The 23,269-nt window shown below is 37.9% G+C and overlaps 1 protein-coding gene across 3 annotated transcripts in view; it reads right to left on the bottom strand.

The window, feature by feature from the left end:
* Positions 1–23,269, bottom strand: part of tube1 (tubulin, epsilon 1) — a 212,764-nt gene that overhangs the window by 13,952 nt on the left and 175,543 nt on the right. For all 3 annotated transcript variants that reach the window (XM_084091129.1, XM_084091128.1, XM_084091127.1), the window contains exons 8-10: positions 18,422–18,594; positions 16,042–16,182; positions 15,218–15,358 (exon numbers count right to left, since the gene is read on the bottom strand). In XM_084091129.1, coding sequence (XP_083947255.1) covers positions 15,218–15,358; positions 16,042–16,182; positions 18,422–18,594 — 455 coding nt within the window. The remainder of the gene's footprint in view (positions 1–15,217; positions 15,359–16,041; positions 16,183–18,421; positions 18,595–23,269) is intronic.

The following is a 23,269-nucleotide window of genomic DNA, read 5'->3' as shown; positions in this document are numbered from 1 at the left end:
GTGTAATTATTAGAAAAGCTTTACAGCGCTGGAGGCTGTTTCTGGTCCATACATGAGTAACACTGGTTTTGAGTGTGTGCTGCTGGCTAACATCAAACTCTTGCTTGTACTTACTCTTGTGTATTGTATGTTAATTTTTTGTCCTTTCTTGTCATTCATTCGTCGTCTTCGTTTTTTTGGGGGTTTTTTTTAAGCATTATTTTGCTTATCTTCATCTATGATAAAGAGACATCCACTCTTGGTGGATTTTTGGGGGCGGTGTTTTTTGGGTTGACTTTAAGGGTGTTTTCACACATAGTTCGTTTTAAAAGAACCAAATCCAGTTCACTTTAAGTGAACCAGAAAGCGAACCAGCCGAAAGTGACCTCAGTCCTTTTGGTGTTCACAATATAGTAGACTCAAAAGAGAACCCGGTTTCTTTTTTGATCCTCTTCTGCATTGAAGTGACCTCAGACCCTTTCTTGTTCACACCACAGCCTCAAAAGAACTCAGATCCCAGCTTTCTGCATTTTGCATGTGCACTCTTCCACCTTCGACAACATCTGTCAGACAAGCACAAGCGCTTGCATCCAAAATTTCATCCAGGTTGTCGTAGAAGGGATGGGAATTCTTAATTTCAGCAGACTCCCTACTTCAACACATTTTGTCACGGGTGCTCATGTACTTCTGTCGTTTTTTTTTTTCTTGCTTTTTTTACGTGGCATTGTAACGCTGTTCTTCTGTTATACCCTCTTTTAGGGGTGGCCGATATGGCAAAAAATATCATATCATGACTTTTTCAGGAAAATGACGATTCATTATTTTATCACAATTCTTTTCATGTTGTTTTCACCATTTTGCAAATTAATAAATAATACATTAAAAAAAAACATTTTTAAATAAAAAGCTACAGACTTCACTTTAAAAATTATACATTGATTCTTATTTAAGCTACTAAAGTTTTTCAGTGAAGATCAGTGAGTGATTTTCTCTTTTGTTGTTTTAATTAAGGACTAAAGGCAGCATGTGTATTATTTGGTTGCTGCCACTTTAAGAGCTCACGCAGAACGGTTAAAGACACGCATCTGTTTATATTTTTTTATACTTTCACTTTAGAACCGACTGTGTTTATGTTTTTTTTTTTTTTTTTTTTTGTGTATTTGACAGTTTAAGCCCAACAAGACGCGAAAAAGACGCGAAACAAGACGCGAAAAGATAACTTAGCTCAGTACTCCGTACTTAGCTTGTGAGTGAGTTCTAGAGTGCGAGCGCTACGTGTGTACGCACTCAGAACTATGGAGGGCATTTTCTGCCAAATTTAAATAAATAAATTAAATGATTAAAATTAAAACCAGATTAACGATTTCATTACAGAAAACAGTACGCAAAATATGTGACAAAATTGAGAATGAAATTAAATGATTTCATTTTCACAGCATTATCCCTGTCAAATTGTAAAATAAAATGCAATTGGTGATTTCACATTTCATTTTCACTACAGTCTCGAGGCAAGACTGCCAATATTAAAATGAAAAGCCAAACGTGAAAAAGAAACTACAAATGCAGTTTTTACAATGCTCTTTAGTAACGCTCACGCAATAATAGTGACAATTCAAATACAAATGTAAATTTTCGTTTTCATTTTAATTCCTCTTTTATTTCACAGTTTTCATTTTCGTTTTCATTTTCAAAGACAACCTGCATGCAAATTCTATGTTAATGAGTGGGTGTGGCTTATTCTAGTAACGGCGCTGAGACACGCCTTCTGTAAAGCGAAGTCGTCGACGTCCCGCATGAGTTTAATGTGTGAAACAAAATTATTTAAATGTGATTATATTGTAATCGAGACGACGAGATATGGCGAAATCGGTTAGTGAGCTTTTGCGGGAAGCTGCCGCAGCATTAGAACATGGAAACAACCAGCCTGACCATGTTAGTTATGATGTTAGACTCAGGCTAGACCATAATCGACGATGAGGTTCATTCATGTATTAGGCTGTTTTGGAAATTCAACTATTTGGGTGTACAGAAGTCTTAGTAACACAATTTCTACAACAATTATAGCCAGACATTAATACCCACTGGCTTTAACCGAGAACCTCGGCCAATGTTTCATTCGCGTCGTGCCTAACAACGCCCTTCAGCCGTGACTTATTCAGATACAGCACTAGCCTAGAGTAGCCTACCTTATTGCTTTTATAAAACGGTTACCACGCAATACAAATATTAATCCCGAAACATATGTATATATGCAACTTTCATGAAGTAAAATGAATCACTAAAAGCCAATTCCTTCCGCTGGAGAAAAAAAAATAGTCCCTGACCATTTGCAACAGAAGAAGTTACATTATTTCTCCATTAGATGGAGACAAAGACTGTCTTAATGAGTGAGTCAGTCAGTCAGTAGAGAAGACTTTTGAAATGACTCAAACTTGTGATCACGGAGAAGAAAGACGCAACTGACATGACTATAGGCACGGACAACCCCTATTAACTGTTAAAAGTACAAGATATCACACCGGGTATTCAAACGGATTTTTTATTATGAATATAGGACTGACCTGAAGGAAATATCTAGTCTACTGTAAATGCAGGTACACTCGCTTTCTCGGTCTCATCCAGAAGTTGTTACTGGAAATGAAAATCAGCATTGTGATTATTTTTGTACACAAACTTAAAATAACCAAAAGACACGTAACAGTTAAACAGCGGACAGATACAGGCTAGTGCTGTATCTGAATAAGTCACGGCTGAAGGGCGTTGTTAGGCACGACGCAAATATGAAACATTGTCCGAGGTTCTCGGTAGTGGGTATTAATGTCTGGCTATAATTGTTGTAGAAATTGTGTTACTAAGACCTTTGTACACCCAAATAGTTGAATTTCCAAAACAGCCTAATACACGAATGAACCTCATCGTCGATTATGGTCTAGTCTGAGTCTAACATCATAACTAACATGGTCAGGCTGGTTGTTTCCATGTTCTAATGCTGCAGCAGCTTCCCGCAAAAGCTCACTAACAGATTTCGCCATATCTCGTCGTCTCGATTACTATATTATTTAAATAATTTCGTTTCACACATTCAACTCATGCACACGGACGTCGATGACTTCGCTTTACAGAAGGCGTGTCTCAGCGCCGTTACTAGAATAAGCCACACCCACTCATTAACAGAATTTGCATGCAGGTTGTCTTTGAAAATGAAAACGAAAATGAAAACTGAAATAAAAGAGGAATTAAAATGAAAACGAAAATTTACATTTGTATTTGAATTGTGTCACTATTATTGCGTGAGCGTTACTAAAGAGCATTGTAAAAACTGCATTTGTACTTTCTTTTTCACGTTTGGCTTTTCATTTTAATATTTGGCAGTCTTGCCTCGAGACTGTAGTGAAAATGAAATGTGAAATCACCAATTGCATTTTATTTTTCAATTTGACAGGGATAATGCTGTGAAAATGAAATAATTTAATTTCATTCTCAATTTTGTCACATATTTTGCGTACTGTTTTCTGTAATGAAATCGTTAATCTGGTTTTAATTTTCATTTTAATCATTTAATTTATTTATTTAAATTTGGCAGAAAATGCCCTCCATACAGAACAGCACGCGAATGAAATGTTATGCAACATTATGTTATGCATTTATTCAAGCATGCAAATTACGCACATGACTGTGAATAACTGCAGTGTCACGTGAGAGTAACTCTACCGCTACGTTAACATGTGAAGTGAATGTATTTCGTGTTGTACAGTATGTTGGGACGGAGGCGCCAGAACTGCATAGAATAAACTGTAGCACAATAGTACGATATTTCTTCAAAAGCAGTACTTATGTTGAAACGAAACGCAAAGTGGACCGGGACCTCATAGCTTTCACATATCACAAAGAAATCGAACCACAAACGGACCCACAAACGAACCGTACTCAAACCACCCCCTGAGGTGGTCTGAGTACGGTTCGCTTTTTGGTCCCTTTAGGGGGGTCTGAGATCACTTGGTTTGTTCACATATACACGCTAAACCGCTCCGAGAGCATTTGGAGGGTTCAAATGAACTAGGCGTGAAAACACCCTAAATATCAACAGTGTTCAACAATGATTCTCTGAAATCGCTTACTGCACCTTTAAATTATAAGTACTGCATCCCTGAAAACAAAACAAATTTATAAACGTAATTGAAAGACTAAAAATAAATGAACAAGTTAGAAAACACAATAACAATTCCGAAAACAAAATAACAAATCAGAAAACACAACGACAAGTCAGACAAAACGGAAAAGGCAGGTATATGTGGTGAATGGAATACTGACCGCTGATTGGACAAGACATCTGTCAATCAAGACATGCAGAAAGTACAGCCGACTGCGGCAGGAGAAAGTCGATTTGCGTGTGCATGTGTAAATATTAGCTGTATTGACTACGATAATATATATTTTTTTTATTATGTGCAAGGCTGCGAGCTGACATTATTGAGTACGTCTCTCACTTTGCAAAAAACAAACAAACACTATTAGAATGCAGTTATAATGCCCCTACAATTCCAGATATAGGGGCAATGCCCCTGCATGAGCTTTTGTCTTATATAATATGGTAGCCTATAGTTAAGCACACAAGCAAGAGTGCTGTTTTTTCCACATGTGATATTAATTTTATACAGATCAATAAACAAGAAGTTAATATTGTGAATTACAATTTGTCACTCGAGGGAGACTCGAACTCAGGTCGTTCGCGTCAAAAGCTAAATCTGCTGTTATTGCTACATGCCACTCTCCCACTTTACCAGATCGAGTTCTTTTATAATTTTGTCTGACCAAACCAGATAGTGGTAAGAAGATTTTAATATGAAAAGTTGTTTTTTTCTCCATAATAATTGCACTAAATTAGCCGGTTAAATAGACAGCTCTAATATTTACACATGCAAATCGACTTTCTCCTGCCGCAATCGGCTTTACTTTCTGCATGTCCTGATTGACAGATGTCTCGTCCAATCAGCGGTCAGTATTCCATTCGACACATATACCTGCCTTTTCCATTTTGTCTGACTTGTCTTTGTGTTTTCTGACTTGTTATTTTGTTTTCAGATTTGTCATTCTGTTTTCTGATTTGTTCATTTGTTTTTAGTCTTTCCATTGCATTTATAAATTTGTTGCTTTGTTTTCAGAACTGTGGTTTGTTTTGCACTTCTCGGCCAACGTAGATTTCTGATCTGCTTGCTCAATAACTGTTTGTTTTTTAACAAAAAAGTTACATACCACAGCTTTAAGTACAAAAAAATATCTATATAGTTTTAATGATGACTACTTCACCCCAATTTGTGCACCTTGTATTTTTATGCTTATTAGGATTATTGTGTCGACATGCTTGGGTAAGACTTTGTTACAGGGCTGGCCAACTCTGGCCCTCGAGATCTATTTTCCTGCACAGTTTAGCCCTAATCAAACACACATGAACAAGCTAATGAAGGTCTTTAGGATCACTATAAAACTACAGGCATGTGAGTTTGATCAGGGTTTGAGCTAAACTCTGAAGGAAAGTGGATCTCGAGGGCCAGAGTTGCCAAGCCCTCCTCTATTACCTCTGGCATTAACCCTCTGGAGTCTGAGCGGTTTTCTGGGCCCTTGAGATGTTCTGACATGCTCTTACATTTGTGCTTTTTTCAGTTGCTTATAAACATATTAATGGCAAAGGTGTAAATTCACTCTATAAAGCACAAACAGGGCTACCATAATATGTGAGCCACGTGTATGTACATGTTTTAATTTTTGAGAGAATAATGTTTATGCGTGGATATTGAAAAAAATAAAAACTAAAATTTCTGAAATAAGGCCACAAAACACATAGTAAATATGTGTCAATAAGACTTTTGACCAATGGATGTCGTCGCCTATAGTTTTTTCTTCAAAATTATGTGAAAATAGTCTTGCTTTATCGTTCAAATAAAACCATACATTGATTTAAATTGATGTAAAACAGGTTTTGCTTGGAAAGCCAATATGCGAGGGGGCGTGAACGAGGAGTGGTTTTCACCTGAATTACCACCCACTCTGCATAATGATGAGCCATTCACACAGGTGTGAAACTGGCTGAGCCACAATGCTTGGACAAAAGATATTTAGAAGAAGACTTATATTGACCATTTAAGATTTTGCTTACATCTATCTTGTACATATGTTGTGCTATTTTATTAAAAAGGTTACAATTACAACAATAATTACAATTTCAACAATATTTCAAGTGTACTCTTTCTTTGTAAAAAAAAAAAAAGATTATAGGCCTACATTTTATCTATGTATTCATTACTTTGAATATAGCCAACATTGGAACAGCTAACATCTTAGTTGATGACTTTATTTTTGACAAAAATATTAGGCTATTTTATATATAGATTTTTACTCATCTCAGTATAGCAATACAGTTTGCTAAAACATCATCATTCGTTGACGATAGGCTTATTTACTTTAAATCCAGGAAAGTTGTTAGTGAAAAAATTATTAAAATTAAGATACAATTGATACAAAACGAAATTCGTTTTAAAGAAAGGATTTGTACTTTCTGTTTTGAGGTCTCTGTGAAAGTTTGAAAGTCTTTTAGTGTTTTTTTTTTTTAGAGCTCGCGTCCATAATGGAGAAAAAACAGAGCGCATGCCGTTCATTCGTCAATAAACAGAAACCCGAGAAGGAAAAACTTACTAGTATTCCTCAGCTCGTATTCCTCGTATTCCTCATTATTCCTCACAGCGCTGCAAGACGGTGTAAGCAAGTAATGTTCTGAATAAACTTGTGTTTTGGTTTTCTCGAGCTGATGGGGGCGTTCACAGGATTGCGCGGATTACCTCAGCCATTTGCGTTTGAATAGCGTGCGCTCTCCGTGGGCGGAGTCACATTACATTTGAATTAGCTCTAATTAGGTCGACTGGAATCGCTCTCTTTTAATACAGATTTCACAAGATGAGAATATTTGTTTTTTATATAAATTACTTCATTTAAAAGAAGAGATTTCAAGCTTCATAAAGACATATATCACTTGTATGTGTGAGAAGTATTCACTGAGTTATGGTTCATTTTCGGACGCGTTTCAGAATGGACTACACGGACAGAGAGAAGGCAGAACTCGCTTCGTGTTTATTTTTCTTTATTTGTCGAAAAGCACAACACTATGTTTTTATTGTGAGTATACATAAAAATAATACACATTTAACAGAATCGATTGATGTATGGAACTCCTATGGAAAATCAAAGTCAACAGAGTATTCATGAGTTTCTTTTACACTGATAAAAAAAAAGCGAGCTGGTATCGCCGGCGATACCGTCGACCTCAGGGGGTTAAAGGTGCCATGTGTCAGAATTGAGTTAAAAATATCCAAAAAATGAGCTACACGCATCAAAAGAATGAGAAGAAATAAGGGCGATGATGTCATAAAAAAAATGACAAGTTATAGTGCTGCAGAGATATCAACCTGAATTAGCATTAGCATTACTAGCCACGGCCCGACAGGTGTCGTAATACCAGTTTCGGCCATGGGAGGCGGTATGCGGGCAACATAACCACCAGCCAAACATGCAATACACGAATAACTCGCATGGCTTGTGGGCGTACTTGAACCTGATGTCAATCGTGTGGAAAGTACAGCCCACTACTACATTCAAATAAAATCTGATAAAAAAAAGGAACAGAACTAGACAACTAATGGACATGAAAGAAATGAGGTTCGACTCCGAACTTGCTACATTTCTTTTGGATTGGTAAGTAAGATGCTGTTAGTATTTCGTTAGAAGTTTGTTTTATATGTTTGTGTAGTTTTTTCGGGAAGTTATAACATAGAAATGTATCGAAGGCTGTTCGATAAACGTATATATAATGTACATAAATATAGTATTGTAATATAGTACACATATATAGCACAATCTCTATAGCTCTTTTTTTCTTGCCAACTACATGACCTATATTATGTTTATTAAATGGCTTTCCTGAGGTAAATCTGACATAATTGTTCTCCAGCTATGTTATTGACCTCTTCACGCTGATAAAAAACACTGATTGGTCGATATTATGTATGAGGAATACATTTTGGTAAGTCGTAGCCTAGCCTACTGTATCTTTCAACAGTGTTCGTGTTTTTTTTACTATTAGTAGAGATGATCGGTTCACGTGCGCTAGGGATCTGTCGTGTAACATTTACAAGCGCCAAAACGTAATAAAATTGACAGAATCTGAGAGCTGAGATTTTTTTATATCATAACTAACCTGCTCTGTCTAGTCTGTCGGTCTCCGTGTCCTCTTTGCTTCGCGATTTTTCTTTGCGTGAGAAAATTGATGTGTGGCGTGAGAGCGTGTGAAAAGTGTCAATTGCGTGTGTCTCACGGTGAATGCGTGAGAGTTGGCAGCTCTGGTTATGTTGGCGCTAGCTTGGTCAACATCAGCGAATGCTGTCTGTCAAATTAATGTAATTCAAACTAACAATAAAAATGTAATATGAACAAAACGAATATGAACATATTCACTGGTAAAGGTGAAGGGGAGTAGCTTGAAGATGTCATATTATACCTTTTATAGCCTACTACAGTTGAATCAGATTGAAAGCATTAATATTATGAACAGCAGCTACGCTAATTATTTCCCATCTGCTTTTCTGTTGTTATCTCGGGACGCTAGTGCCAAGGTAAATACAGATCGTCAGCTCCAGTTTGTATCCAGCCTCCCATTGAAACTACAGATGCCCCAACACCCGTGTAGAGAGACGACTCGAAGCCTGTGAAGAGACGACTCGACGCTGGCGATATGTTTATGCCCTAAATTAATACATGATTAACTAACTGTATTTTTCTATGTACATTTCTGAAATGCACTTTCTGTGAAGCAATATGTATTGTGAAAAGCGCTATACAAATAAATTTGAATTTAATTGAATTTAATATTTCAAAATCACTGTGAAGGTAGGGGCGGAGCATAGAGACTATGCCGTTTCTCGGTTGTTACTCTAGAGTAGACCAACTCACTTTCTGGAGGTATACTGCCCCCATCTGGTATGGAATGTGGAGTATGAATTGATTTTTTGGCGGACATTACACAAGGCACCTTTAACCCCCTGAGGTCGACGGTATCGCCGGCGATACCAGCTCGCTTTTTTTTTTATCAGTGTAAAAGAAACTCATAAATACTCTGTTGACTTTGATTTTCCATAGGAGTTTCATACATCAATCGATTCTGTTAAATGTGTATTATTTTTGTGTATACTCACAATAAAAACAAAGTGTTGTGCTTTTTGCCAAATAAAGAAAAATAAACACGAAGCGACTTCTGCCTTCTCTCTGTCCGTGTAGTCCATTCTGAAACGCGTCCGAAAATGAACTGTAACTCAGCGAATACTCAGTCAAACAGACATACAGACACACAGGCATGAAGCTTGAATTCTCTTCTTTTAAATGAAGTAATTTATATAAAAAACAAATATTCTCAGTTCATGTAATCTGTAAGAAAAGAGCGAGATGTCAGTCGTTCTCATCTCATCTAATTACTTGTAATGTGACTCCGCCCTCGGAAAGCGCGCGCTATTCAAACGCAAATGACTGAGCAATCCGTGCAAACTGTGAACGCCCCCATATCAGCTCGAGAAAACAAGTTGAATCAGATCATTGTAGCCTACTTGTTTACACTGTCTCACAGCGCTGTGAGGAATAATAATAATGGAAAATGTCCCTCAGAAGTGCGGGTATATCGAGGAGCGAGCTGAGGAATGGTGTAGTAAGTTTTTTTCCTTCTCACGTGAATCGGGTTTCTGTTTATGAATGAATGAACGGCAGAGATGCGCGCTGTTTACCACAGCTCACAAAAAGACAGTTTAAATTTAAATCGCGTGTGTGAATGAATGATGATGTTTTAGCAAACTGTATTGCTATACTGAGATGAGTAAAATCGACTGAAATATGTTGAAATAAAGTGTCTAGGTTTTGACATAAATGCAAATATAAATGTAATTTTACAAAATATTATCGATTTTCAAATACTGCTGTATTGAATGAACAGCTTTTAGCAAACTCTATTGCTATACTGAGATGAGGAAAAATATCAAAAAATATAAAAAATAAAGTCATCAAATAATACGTTTTGTATACTTTAGTTTTTAAAAAGAAAGATTACACTTGAATTGTTGTAATTGTAACCTTTTGAATAAAAAATATATATTTATAAGGTAGATGTAAACAAGTAAATATTTTTTTCTTGTGTGTGTGTGTGTATATATATATGAAGAGTTCAGATGCAAAAGCCTCTAAATGCCATCTGAAATTTTCTTCTAGAATGATCATTTTTATGAAGCTTGTATATTTAAGTTAGCTATAGGTGACACACCTGAATGAATGGCTCATTAAGTATGCAGGGGCATTGTCTAATCAGGTGTGAACTACTAAATATGCATGATGCTGTTGGAGCGTTTACGCCCCATCTGCATATTGGCTTTCCAAACTAAAAGTGTTTCGCAAAACTTAAATCAATGTATCGTTTTATGTGAATGATTAGGCAGGATGATTTTCACATCATTTTGAAGAAAAAACTCTAGGCGATGACATCCATTAGTCAAAAGTCTTATTGACACATATTTAGTATGTGTTTTGTGGCCTTATTTCAGAAACTTTCATTTTTAGTTTTTTCAATAACCATGCATAAACATTATTCTCTCAAAAATGAAAACATGTACATACATGTGCCTCACATATTATGGTAGTCCTGTTTGTGCTAAATAGAGTGTAATTTTTTTTTGCCATTGATATGTTTATAAGCAACTGAAAAAAGCACAAATGTCAGGGCATGTCAGAACATCTCAAGGACCCCAAAAACTATTGGGCTCATTAAGTATTAACTATTATTTACAAAAAGATGCTTATGAACTCTGTCGTAACGCTGGCCTGCTGAGACAAAGACGGTACATACATCGGAGTTTTGGCCGCAGATATGGCCTCTCTTCCTCTAACAACATCTACGTGCCTATGTGTCGGCGTCAGGCTAAAAGCTCGTTTCGTACTGGTGCAGTCTTGAGTAACTTATCTTCGTTCATTCGATCAGAGTTGCATTCTGCGATGTGCCAGAGCCCCGTAAATGCTGCGTTGCTCAATGCACGCTCAGTAAACAATAAAGCCCTGCTTTTATCGGATATCATCGCAGAGCGAAAACTGGACTTATTGTTTTTAACTGAAACTTGGCATAAACAAAACGACGGTCTACTCTTCAACCAGATCACTCCTGAGGGTTATGGACTGTTTGATCTCCCGCGACCTACTGGTCGAGGTGGGGGCATTATTGTGGTTCATAATCTACAATCAAACATCAGCGCTGTGAGTGTACCACAGTTCTCAACATTTGAATGCCTTGTTTTGAATATCTCTGCTCCAAAGGCAATTACTATCGTTACTGTCTATCGACCACCAAAGGCAAATGAAGCTTTTATGACTGAGTTTGCTGATTTATTGTCAATGTTGTGTTATAAATTTAAGAGAATCCTCATTCTAGGGGACTTCAACATACACATTGATGAAAATGACTGTGTGATGGCAAAGGACTTCCTATTTCTATTAGACTGTTTTAATCTTAAACAGTTTATCAGTGGCCCTACACATAACAAAGGTCATACATTAGACCTTGTGATTGCAAACGAAGCAATTGACCCTTCGCAGAGACCCGCCCCCCTTAGTTACTGTCGCTATGCCCGACAAGCTACGCTGCTCTCACGCCACACCATGTTCTCACGCAGTGAAAAATACATCGCGGAGCAGAGAGGAGACTGACAACACGCTGACAGACAGGACGGACCAGGTTACTTTTCGGTTACTTTTGATATTAGACATAATAAACAAAGTCTCACCTTTCAAATGTGGTCATTTTTTAAAAGAAATTTAAACGATACATACCGTTTTGTGGCTCTTAAATGTGTCTGACAGATCGCTGTAGAGCATCAGTTAAAGCTGCTCGTGAACCGATCATCTCTTCCTTCTAGTTAATATATAGCATCAAATAAACATGAATGAACATAAGAAGGAATGTTGTTTTAACCGCGGAAAGGCGTCAGTACATTCCGTTTTTCAAGTTCAAATTCTCCCATGTTAATCTGCTATCTCTCCTGACTGCTTTGTCGGACAAAATGGCGGATGGCGGATTATGATTGGTTAGATCGCCTGTCAATCAAGCTCCCTGCGAAGGGTCAATTGTATCACAGCAGTGTTCAGTTGATATTGGTCTCTCTGATCATCTGGCAATCTTTTTTAATCTAGACCTGCCTCTTCCTTCTGTGTCTCCCTCACACTCTGTTAATTTCCGTAAATGGAAATCAATTAATCCGTCAGACTTTGCAGACTCTGTTGTTTCCTCTCTTAGTGGTCTTCCGTCAGCTCCTCTGGAAGATAAGATTTTACACCTGAATACTGTTCTTGCTTCTAATTTAGATTCTCTTGCTCCCTTGAAGTCACGCAGAGTCTCTTTTACTCGTTCTGCCCCTTGGTATAATGACGACCTGCGTTTTAGGAAAGCAGCTTGCCGTAAATTGGAGCGCAAGTGGCGTGACTCAGGCCTGAATGTGTTTTATCAAGCCTGGAAAGATCACTTGGGGGAATATAGATCTGCAATTGAGTCTGCCAGATCTGTTTATTATTCTCAGATAATAGATAATAATCAAAGAAATCCAAGGCATCTCTTTCATACTATAAACAGACTTCTCACATGTAATGTTGGTACCTCTCTGCCTGTCTCAAATCAGGTGTGTAATGACTTTCTTCATTTTTTTTGCTCTAAAATTGACAATGTTTATAAAATCATTCATGCTATACCTGGTTCTTCTTCTGTACTTTGCTTGCCTAGTTTCTCTGGCACATCCTTTACTACCTTTTCTGAAGTTGACTCTGAGCTGCTCACTAGTGTGGTATCATGTATGAAAGTCACCACTTGCTTACTTGATCCCCTCCCTACAAGCTTGTTTAAATCTTGTTTTGACTCACTGTGCCCAGCTGTTCTTGGCATTGTCAATGAATCTTTGTGTTCTGGTGTTGTCCCAGCAGCATTGAAAACTGCTGCTGTAACGCCTGTTCCGAAGAAGCATGACGCAGATTTGGATAATTTAAATAATTATCGCCCTATATCAAATCTTCCATTTGTGGCAAAAATTTTGGAACGTGTTGTGGCTTTGCAGCTACACAGTCATCTCACAGTAAATAATCTTTTTGAGCCCCTTCAGTCTGGTTTTCGGAAATTTCATAGTACTGAGACAGCCTTGGTCAAGGTCACCAATGATCTGTTAATAGCCTCAGATTCTGGTTCTCTTTCTATTCTTATCCTCCTTGATCTTAGTGCCGCTTTTGATACTGTCAATCACAATCTTTTACTCAACCGTCTGGAAACTGTCTTTGGTGTTTCTGAGATTGTTTTAACCTGGTTCAGATCTTACCTCTCTGATCGTAAACAGTTCGTCTGTATGAGTGGTTTTCGGTCTGAGATCGGCTCTGTCCGTACGGGTGTTCCTCAAGGTTCAATTCTAGGCCCGTTACTTTTTAGCATGTACATATTTCCACTTGGACTGCTACTAAGATCACTTGGGCTTAATTATCACTTTTATGCAGATGACACTCAGATTTATATTCACTCCAAACCTGGTCAAAATCTGGATGTTCCTTTTTTAACACACTATATTTCTGAGATAAAAACATGGATGTCCCAAAATTTCTTGTGTCTCAACAGTGATAAGACTGAGGTCTTGCTTATTGGCACCCCTCATCAGCTTCGTAAGGCTGGTTCACTAATTTTAAACATAGATGGCTCTGATTTGGAGGCACAAACTAAATTAAAAAACTTGGGAGTTATATTTGATTCTAGTCTGTCCTTTGACTCTCATGTGCGGTACATTGTTAAAAACTCTTTTTTTCATCTCAGAAACATTGCTAGACTTCACTCTATGTTATCCCTCTCGGTGACTGAAAGGCTTATTAATACCTTTGTTTTTTCCCGCATTGACTACTGCAATGCACTTCTTGCTGGGGTCCCTAAAACCACACTTAACAAATTACAAAGTGTACAAAATTCTGCTGCTAGGATTTTGACTGGAATCAGGAGAAATGAGCATATTACACCGATTTTAAAGTCTTTGCACTGGCTCCCGGTCAGGTTCCGAGTCGATTTTAAAATCCTTATGCTCACATATAAGGCACTGCATGGTTTGGCACCTCAATATCTGTCTGCGCTTTTAACTTTATACACACCCAAGCGTCATTTACGCTCTTCACAAGCTGGTCTATTGGCGGTCCCACAGACTCGATTGCGTACTGTGGGGGACAGGGCTTTCTCATCATATGCTCCTAGGCTTTGGAATGCTCTTCCTCCAAATATCAGAGATGCACAGTCTCTAAGTAATTTCAAATCTCTTTTAAAAACGCATTTTTTTAGGTTAGCTTTTACTTGATTTTTTTTTTTTTTTTTTTTTGTGTGTGTATTGTTGTATTGTATTTTTTGTATTGTTGTATTTTAAATTTGCTTGTTCTAGTATGTAAAGCGCCTTGAGAAGCTGCTTTAAAGGCGCTATATAAGAATAAAGTTATTATTATTATTATATTATTCCGTTTACCATTTTTAATATTCATTGAACAATGTTTATATGTGAATAAATGCCTAGATTAGATCTGTTCATTATATAAAGTTATCATGTCTCTTCCAAAGACTTTGATTAAACTGCTCGATTCATCAGGATTACTTTTACAATGTCTTTGAAGGTTCAAAGTTTAAGGTGAATGGATGAAAAGAAAGCTCTCAGGGTATATCTAAAAAAAAAAAAAAAAACTTAATTTGTGTTTCGTAGATGAACAAGTCTTATGGATTCGGAATAACATGAGGATTTATTGATTTCATTGGTTTATTTAATTTTTGTGAGAACTAACCCTATAAAATGCACTAATGTGTTTCTTGCTAACTATTTATTTTCCCTTCATTTTGGTAACCCAACTGACATCAAAGACTTTATTTTTATTATTTTATTCTCTCTCTGTCAAAAATAATAATGGATGTAATGCCAGGTGTAAACAGGTTTTATTGGAATGAGTTCACTTGAGGAACATGTGTGAGCGCCGATGAAGAGGTTAGGATGCTGCCTTAGAAACCAGCTGCATGTGGACAGCGAGGCAGATTATTAGGTTTTGTGAGAATACAAAAGATATGGATGAAAAAAAATAGACAGAAGGCTAAACAAATGGAATAATGGGCCAAACAAACCGCTCAATATTCCGGCGCAGATCTGACATCTGAACATTTCCACGCAGCATAAGAGCACAGGCCAGATACAGGTTGTGTTTGGGGTCGGCTCTGATCAGCTGATGATCCTTACTGAATGCATCTGAGAACATCTGATCCAGCCTACAGAAACACAGCACAGCATTCACTTATTCACTTGATGATGACATAAGACACTAAAGCTTCTGTGGCAGGATCAACTTCAGTCCTGCAGAGTTCAGCTCTAAAGTTTTATTCCTGTTATTCCTGCTGTACAAAATGCCCGCGTCACCTCCACATCACGGCAATTCTGCTCCGGCCGGAAGCAATTAGCAAACCGGTTCCACGTGTTTATCACACTCACGTACATATTTTGCAACAGCAAATAAAAATTATTAATTATGAAGGCTATATTGCTAATTGATAATATACAATTTTCTTCAAAACTATCTACATTTTTAATGCCTGTAGAATTAAAATGTAATGCTTTTTAATGCCATTTAAGGCCTTAATTTTCGCAAAATCCATTTAACGACTTTTAATGCTTTTTAATGCCCAGCGGAAACCCTGTGGTAGTGTTGTGAAAATAATTAATGCATAATAATTGTGATAATTGTGAAACCGTGATTATTCCTCAGACTATAATCATCGCATCCCTAGTCCATTCAAACGCATTGAGATGCGAAAGAGGAAACCCCACTCTCTGTATGTGCGGCTGGGCGCACAGATCATAGTGCGTGAGTACCGAATTGATGGTGAAAAAGGCAGGTGTAAGAGCAGATGAGGTGAAACTGGGTAAAAATGACTGCAAATGTATAATGACAAACCTGCGTGGTGGTACGTTGACATCTGCAAGTGTGTAGAGAGGAGTTAGACTGGGCACGAGGTAGTGTAAACGCGGGAACGGTACCAGGTTCATGGCTATCTCATTCAGATCCATGTTGAGAGAGCCCTCAAAACGTGCTGAACTGCAAGAGAAGAAATCAAATCGAATTAAATGGGTGATCAAATCTCTAGACAGAAAGATAAAAAAGAATCAAAGATAACAGATTACCAGTTCCATTACTTTCTATAAACTTTATTTTTATAACTACTTTTAAATTTACATAAAAATCAGCTTCTAGCTAGTAAAGTTTTGATTGATGAAGATTGCAGGATTGCAATCAAAGTAAAGACGATTGCGGTGATGTACAGTAAGCATGCACGCAAGTTTTATTGATGCACAAACCATGTATGTAAGAAAATCTGTAATGTTTTTGTTTCATGGGTGCTTTGGTGTGCACAAATTTATAAATTACATAGACTTCTTATATAATTTAGTCTCCTTTTGGAGTCTCCAAGTGGCCTTTTTGGGAAAACACCACAATTTACCTTGGTTTACTTTGCTGGATATAGCAAATAATGACAAAATAAATGTGTTAAACAAGATAAATGGTGTATGCTTAATTTCAAGATAAGTGTGTGAATCAAGATTAAAATATTGAATCTATAAAGTCAGGCGTGAAATGCATCCAATTTCTATTAATCTCAATTATTGTGCACAAAATAATTACGTATATAAGTACTGTAAATAAGTACTGTGATTCCTCTTCAAAAGTGTATTTTTGTGTGAAAAGCATTCCTCTTATTATGTACTTCTCTTTTAATTCCTAATGAAGGTTTCACTACACTTCCACTACTGCATAAAGCACAAGCATTTCCCCTTTTTTTGGCACATGATTTACAGGGTTTCTGCACACTTTTTAAAGTCAAATTTAAGGCTTTTTAAGACCCGAAGAAATCAAAATTAATACCGTGCATTAGGGGTGTGCAATATTGACAAAATATGTCTCGATATTTTCAAAGTTTTGTTGATAATAATTAGATAATATTTTACTGATTGTGTTTTTGTGCTTGGTGCCATGGCTGGTTTAGGCATGTTGTTGACAGCTGACTGACGAAGATATTCATATTTTTCATATTCTATGCAGTGGTCAGTTCACAACAGTGACAGAAATTAACATTTTTTATTAAGGGGTAATATTTGCCACCTTAAATTTATTTCCAGGGGCATTTTCACCTATATATGGACATTTGTAGATGTATGCATCACCTTTTATGTAAAATTCTAACATTCAAATTAGAATAATAACATAATACTACTGTTAACAGTCAAATTAAATCATTAAATCAAAATCCATCTTTGCAGTGCAGAGGTAACACAGAAGTGGCATCAGATCTGGCATTAATATATTTATATACACTGCATTTACAATTGCATAAATAAAGCTATGAGATTGTTTTTTTTTTTTAAATATGAACTGATTTCTAATTTTAACGTTCTAATTAAAGGGTACTTTAAATGTGAAACTAAAACTGCCAGAAGGTGGCGGCAAGTCACTGTCTTAATAAGTGAGTTGAGGGAGTCATTCATTCAACCGATTTGTTCGAACAGCTGATTCATTCAGGAAAGAAGCAAGTGATTGTTCATTGAATCATTAAATTGATTCGTTCAAAATGCGGATTTCAGTCAAAAAATCATCGCCGTTTGTTGCATTGAGACTCTGCTGGTTTCATTTTGAAATTCTCGTCGGTGAAGTAAAGGGAAAACAAACAATATTGAAAATATTGTTTATAAAATGTAACTCACAATGTTCATTTATTGTTAATTTAACTGTTATATAAAATAAATATCACATTTGCAATTGTGCACGGAAAACGGCACTCTTGCTGATGTGATATTGTAGGCCTATGATAACAACATAATATGATATAAATATAATACAAAAACTCATTTGGGAACATACCTCTAACTGCACACATCACGCAGTAAGCACGAGAGACAAAAGCGATGTCAGCTCACAGTGCCTCGTACATTGTTAAAACAATGATTACAATATCATAATAGACAATACACATTGCACACCACTACGCACAAAGAATGAACTTACAATTGAACTGACATTTACCAACTTGCTTCTCTCCTCCTGTTTCGCGTGCAGGAGACAGACGAAATAACAAGCAACTCCACAAAGAAAGAATAATAAATGAAAAAGTACGCTATTAAATTAGATAGTTTTAATTTGGAAAACATTTAGATATGTCTAAGTCAAATTGCCATCGAAAATTTAAGACCTTTCATAAGTAAAAATAAGACTTTTTAAGACTTTTTATGGCCTTAAATTTTAAAAATCTAATTTAAGATCCACGGAAACCCTGATTTAATACCTGGTGATATTAAGAAGTAGATTGGCCACAATGTTGTTCATGGCATCAAAAGGTTTTTCGACCTTCACCACCCCTCCTTGTCCAGAGATGATGGTACAGTCCTTCTTGATAGTACAGCTTGGTTTGCCAGTGTTGGACATGTGCTGTATCTTACCAACAATATCCACCAGAGACTAGAATAATAGTAGAGAATAATCATTAAAATTGGTATGATCTGTTCACGCTCATGCCATTCAAAAACTGTATGAGTTCCCATGCTTTATTACACAAAAGGAAAAATTGTGAAGAACATCAATACAGCTCTTTTCCACACAGCAAAAGCTGCAGTAATCAGGGCTGTGCTTTTTTGTCCCAAACAGGACAATAAAGCACAATAATACTAGTACATGTGACTTGTAAGCTCTATTCCAAGTTTCCTGATGACACGATACAATAGCTTTGTGTGAGGAATAGACCGATATTTAAGTCATTATTCACTGAAGAACTTTCCATTCAGTGTCATTGGCACATCAACATATTCAAATTTAGTGTTGCAAATGGTTGAGACATGTGGCCAGTAGGGGTGTAACAATATATCGTGTCGGTGTCACAATATATTGCAATACAACAATATGTACCGTGGATAGTGACAATATGTATTGTGTATTGTTCAGCTTCAGAATCATGCATATTTTTATTCTGGTGTCACTATTCGGGTTTCCAGCACCAAGTTCAAGCCTATTCATTTACACCCAATGTAATACTAAATTTAGCATTTTAGGGCGTTTTCACACATGAAAGTCCGCACCAAAGTCCGAACCAAACTTCATGTTTTGATACATTTTATACATTCGGTAAGTTTTGGTTTGGTTTCACATTGCAATTATGCGAGCACACTAAAGAACTTTACATGACATACAGCGAGGAAAATAAGTATTTGAACACCCAGCTATTTTGCAAGTTCTCCCACTTAGAAATCTTGGAGGGGTCTGAAATTGTCATCGTAGGTGCATGTCCACTGTGAGAGACATAATCTAAAATCCTCCACACAGATCTTCTCTAGGTCAGTCAGGTTTCTGGGCTGTCGCTGAGAAACACGGAGTTTGAGCTCCCTCCAAAGATTCTCTATTGGGTTTAGGTCTGGAGACTGGCTAGGCCACGCCAGAACCTTGAGATATGCTTCTTACAGAGCCACTCCTTGGTTATCCTGGCTGTGGGTCATTGTCATGTTGGAAGACCCAGCCTCGACCCATCTTCAATGCTCTAACTGAGGGAAGGAGGTTGTTCCCCAAAATCTCGCAATACATGGCCCCGGTCATCCTCTCCTTAATACAGTGCAGTCGCCCTGTCCCATGTGCAGAAAAACACCCCCAAAGCATGATGCTACCACCCCCATGCTTCACAGTAGGGATGGTGTTCTTGGGATGGTACTCATCATTCTTCTTCCTCCAAACACGTTTAGTGGAATTATGACCAAAAAGTTCTATTTTGGTCTCATCTGACCACATGACTTTCTCCCATGACTCCTCTGGATCATCCAAATGGTCATTGGCAAACTTAAGACGGGCCTTGACATGTGCTGGTTTAAGCAGGGGAACCTTCCGTGCCATGCATGATTTCAAACCATGACGTCTTAGTGTATTACCAACAGTAACCTTGGAAACGGTGGTCCCAGCTCTTTTCAGGTCATTGACCAGCTCCTCCCTTGTAGTTCTGGGCTGATTTCTCACCTTTCTTAGGATCATTGAGACCCCACGAGGTGAGATCTTGCATGGAGCCCCAGTCCGAGGGAGATTGACAGTCATGTTTAGCTTCTTCCATTTTCTAATGATTGCTCCAACAGTGGACCTTTTTTCACCAAGCTGCTTGGCAATTTCCCCGTAGCCCTTTCCAGCCTTGTGGAGGTGTACAATTTTGTCTCTAGTGTCTTTGGACAGCTCTTTGGTCTTGGCCATGTTAGTAGTTGGATTCTTACTGATTGTATGGGGTGGACAGGTGTCTTTATGCAGCTAACGACCTCAAACATGTGCGTCTAATTTAGGATAATAAATGGAGTGGAGGTGGACATTTTAAAGGCAGACTAACAGGTCTTTGAGGGTCAGAATTCTAGCTGATAGACAGGTGTTCAAATACTTATTTGCAGCTGTATCATACAAATAAATAGTTAAAAAATCATATATTGTGATTTCTGGATTTTTTTTTTTAGATTATGTCTCTCACAGTGGACATGCACCTACGATGACAATTTCAGACCCCTCCATGATTTCCAAGTGGGAGAACTTGCAAAATAGCAGGGTGTTCAAATACTTATTTTCCTCACTGTACTTGCGTCCTGTCGTCATCATCTATGTGGCATGCATCTTGACATTGATTGGTTTGAAAATCTGACGTCAGCGTGTTGTCAATTCGGCGGTTAACTTTGACAAGAATGAATGAACAGACGCATATCGTTGCCACTATACTATTATTATTACGGCATTACTACCTGCTGCAGCACCAACTACTATACTCGAGGCTAGTTCAAATTCGCCAAATGAATGTCCTCATTGTGCGAACATTTTATGGTCGCCGGCAGGAAAGCAGGAGAAGACTGCAAGCAATCCTGCGAGAACCACCGGAACTTCCTGTAAATGGTCCAAAAGTCTGAACCATACAGACATTGCTTTCACACTAGAAACAAACCAAATCTTTGTTCAGTTTGATCCGGACCAAGACTACCTCTTTTCGTCTGACCAAATTTCATCTGTTTGGTCCGGACCGTGGTCCGCGGGAGGTTTCACACCTGTAATTTTGATTCGTATCAAACTGAAAAGTCAGAAAATCCGGACCAAACAAGGTAGGTGTGAAAGGGCCCTTAATCAACAGAACATTTTATGTTAACCTTTTACCATATGTCTTGGAGTTAGGGTTGTGCCGATAGACGATAGTATTGTGTATCGACGATAGTCAGAGATATCGCTTCTGGCAGATGCCTTTGACGATATCAATACGATAATTGGCTCGTTTCCCCATTAATGTATTAAATCATTATTATTATTATGAAGCTAGTATTGTTATTAAATTAATTAGGAACTACAATTAATTTGCCTTGACTAAATTCATAACGACATCACCACATAACCACACTTGCGACATCACCACATAACCAAACCATCACCGACACGCGCATATGAGGACTCCTCAAAGAAAATGTTTTTAAAACAGACTAAAAAACTACATCCCACAACAAAATTTTATTGCAAGGTGATCCATTCACAAATTGTCAAGAGTGCTTGTTTTAACAGACGCATATTCTTATACAGAGCCAAGATGAAGACGGCATTGTTGTTCGTCAGTATTTTGTTTCCATAGCACATTAACAAAACATTTAATGACACTAATAACACTAAAAACAATACAATTACAAAATATGAATGATAATAATAATATCAATAAAATTATATAGGCCTAGGCCTAATAAAAGTCTTTAGTTCACGAACGTAGCACAACTCTGCCATCTGTGAAAATCAAAAGCAACTTCAAACACTCGTTTAACAAGAAATATTCTTCTAATTTTTTCACTGTCAATAATGTAAGTCCACAAGAGAAATATTAAGCCAGTAAATTAAGATAGTTAAGTTGCTATACCGTTATATCCACCGTCGTCTCTGAGAGAATGCGCCATTAATGCAGCGAAAGCTCAGTCCGTTTCTGCTTTCACTTTCAGGGAATGAGCGCATTTACATGCACGTTATTAACTCGATTATGCTGAATAAACTGACAATGCATGTCGTCATGTAAACGCATTAACCCGTTTTCCTTTATCAGAGTCAAGTCATAAGTTTAAGTAAAAATAGATTTTTGCCTCTGATTTCTCCCGGCATTTAAAACACATTAACCCGCGTTCTTTGGGCTTATTGAAGTGCGGTGCGCATATGTGAAGTGCATCCAGACAGAGAGATCACTGGTAGGAGGACATATATCGCAGACTCCAACTCTTTCTTCCATCCATCCATCCATCCATCTTCTTCCGCTTATCCGGGGCCGGGTCGCGGGGGCAGCAGTCTTAGCAGAGATGCCCAGACTTCCCTCTCCCTAGACACTTCCTCCAGCTCTTCCGGGGGGACACCGAGGCGTTCCCAGGCCAGCCGGGAGACATAGTCTCTCCAGCGTGTCCTAGGTCTTCCCCGGGGTCTCCTCCCAGTGGGACGCGCCCGGAACACCTTCCCGGGAAGGCGTCCAGGAGGCATCCGGAACAGATGCCCGAGCCACCTCAGCTGACCCCTCTCGATGTGGAGGAGCAGCGGCTCTACTCTGAGCTCCTCCCGAGTGACCGAGCTTCTCACCCTATCTCTAAGGGATCGCCCAGCCACCCTGCGGAGAAAGCCCATTTCGGCCGCCTGTATCCGGGATCTTGTCCTTTCGGTCATGACCCAAAGCTCATGACCATAGGTGAGAGTAGGAACGTAGATTGACCGGTAAATCGAGAGCTTCGCCTTCTCTTTCTTGACCCAAGAAATTATTAAAACGTGTTGTCATCTCGTGCAGAAGTACAGTCAAAATGCTGCATCTGTAACGGCATGAGAGGATAATGTGTGTCCGTAAATTTCCCGCTGACATGTTGAAATACTCTGAGTCAGATACAAGAATGATTAGGATCTTTTTTTTACCTCACTATACCGGGAAATAACCTGATTTAGCCTATTAATAAACACTCCACCTTTGCTAGCAAAATAGAAAAAGATTCTCATATATAAAACGAAGTAATAAAACAAGCAAATTGATGAGTAAATAAGCAAGTTAATAATCAAATAAGTAAGCCCCGCCCCCCTCACGATAATATCGTGTATTGCCGATCTCACAGGCTGACGATAGGACGATATGAAAATG

The sequence above is a fragment of the Abramis brama genome (assembly GCF_963993115.1).
Source record: "Abramis brama genome assembly, chromosome: 18".
Taxonomy (NCBI): Eukaryota; Metazoa; Chordata; class Actinopteri; order Cypriniformes; family Leuciscidae; genus Abramis; species Abramis brama.
This window is presented reverse-complemented; position numbering and strand designations above follow the sequence as displayed.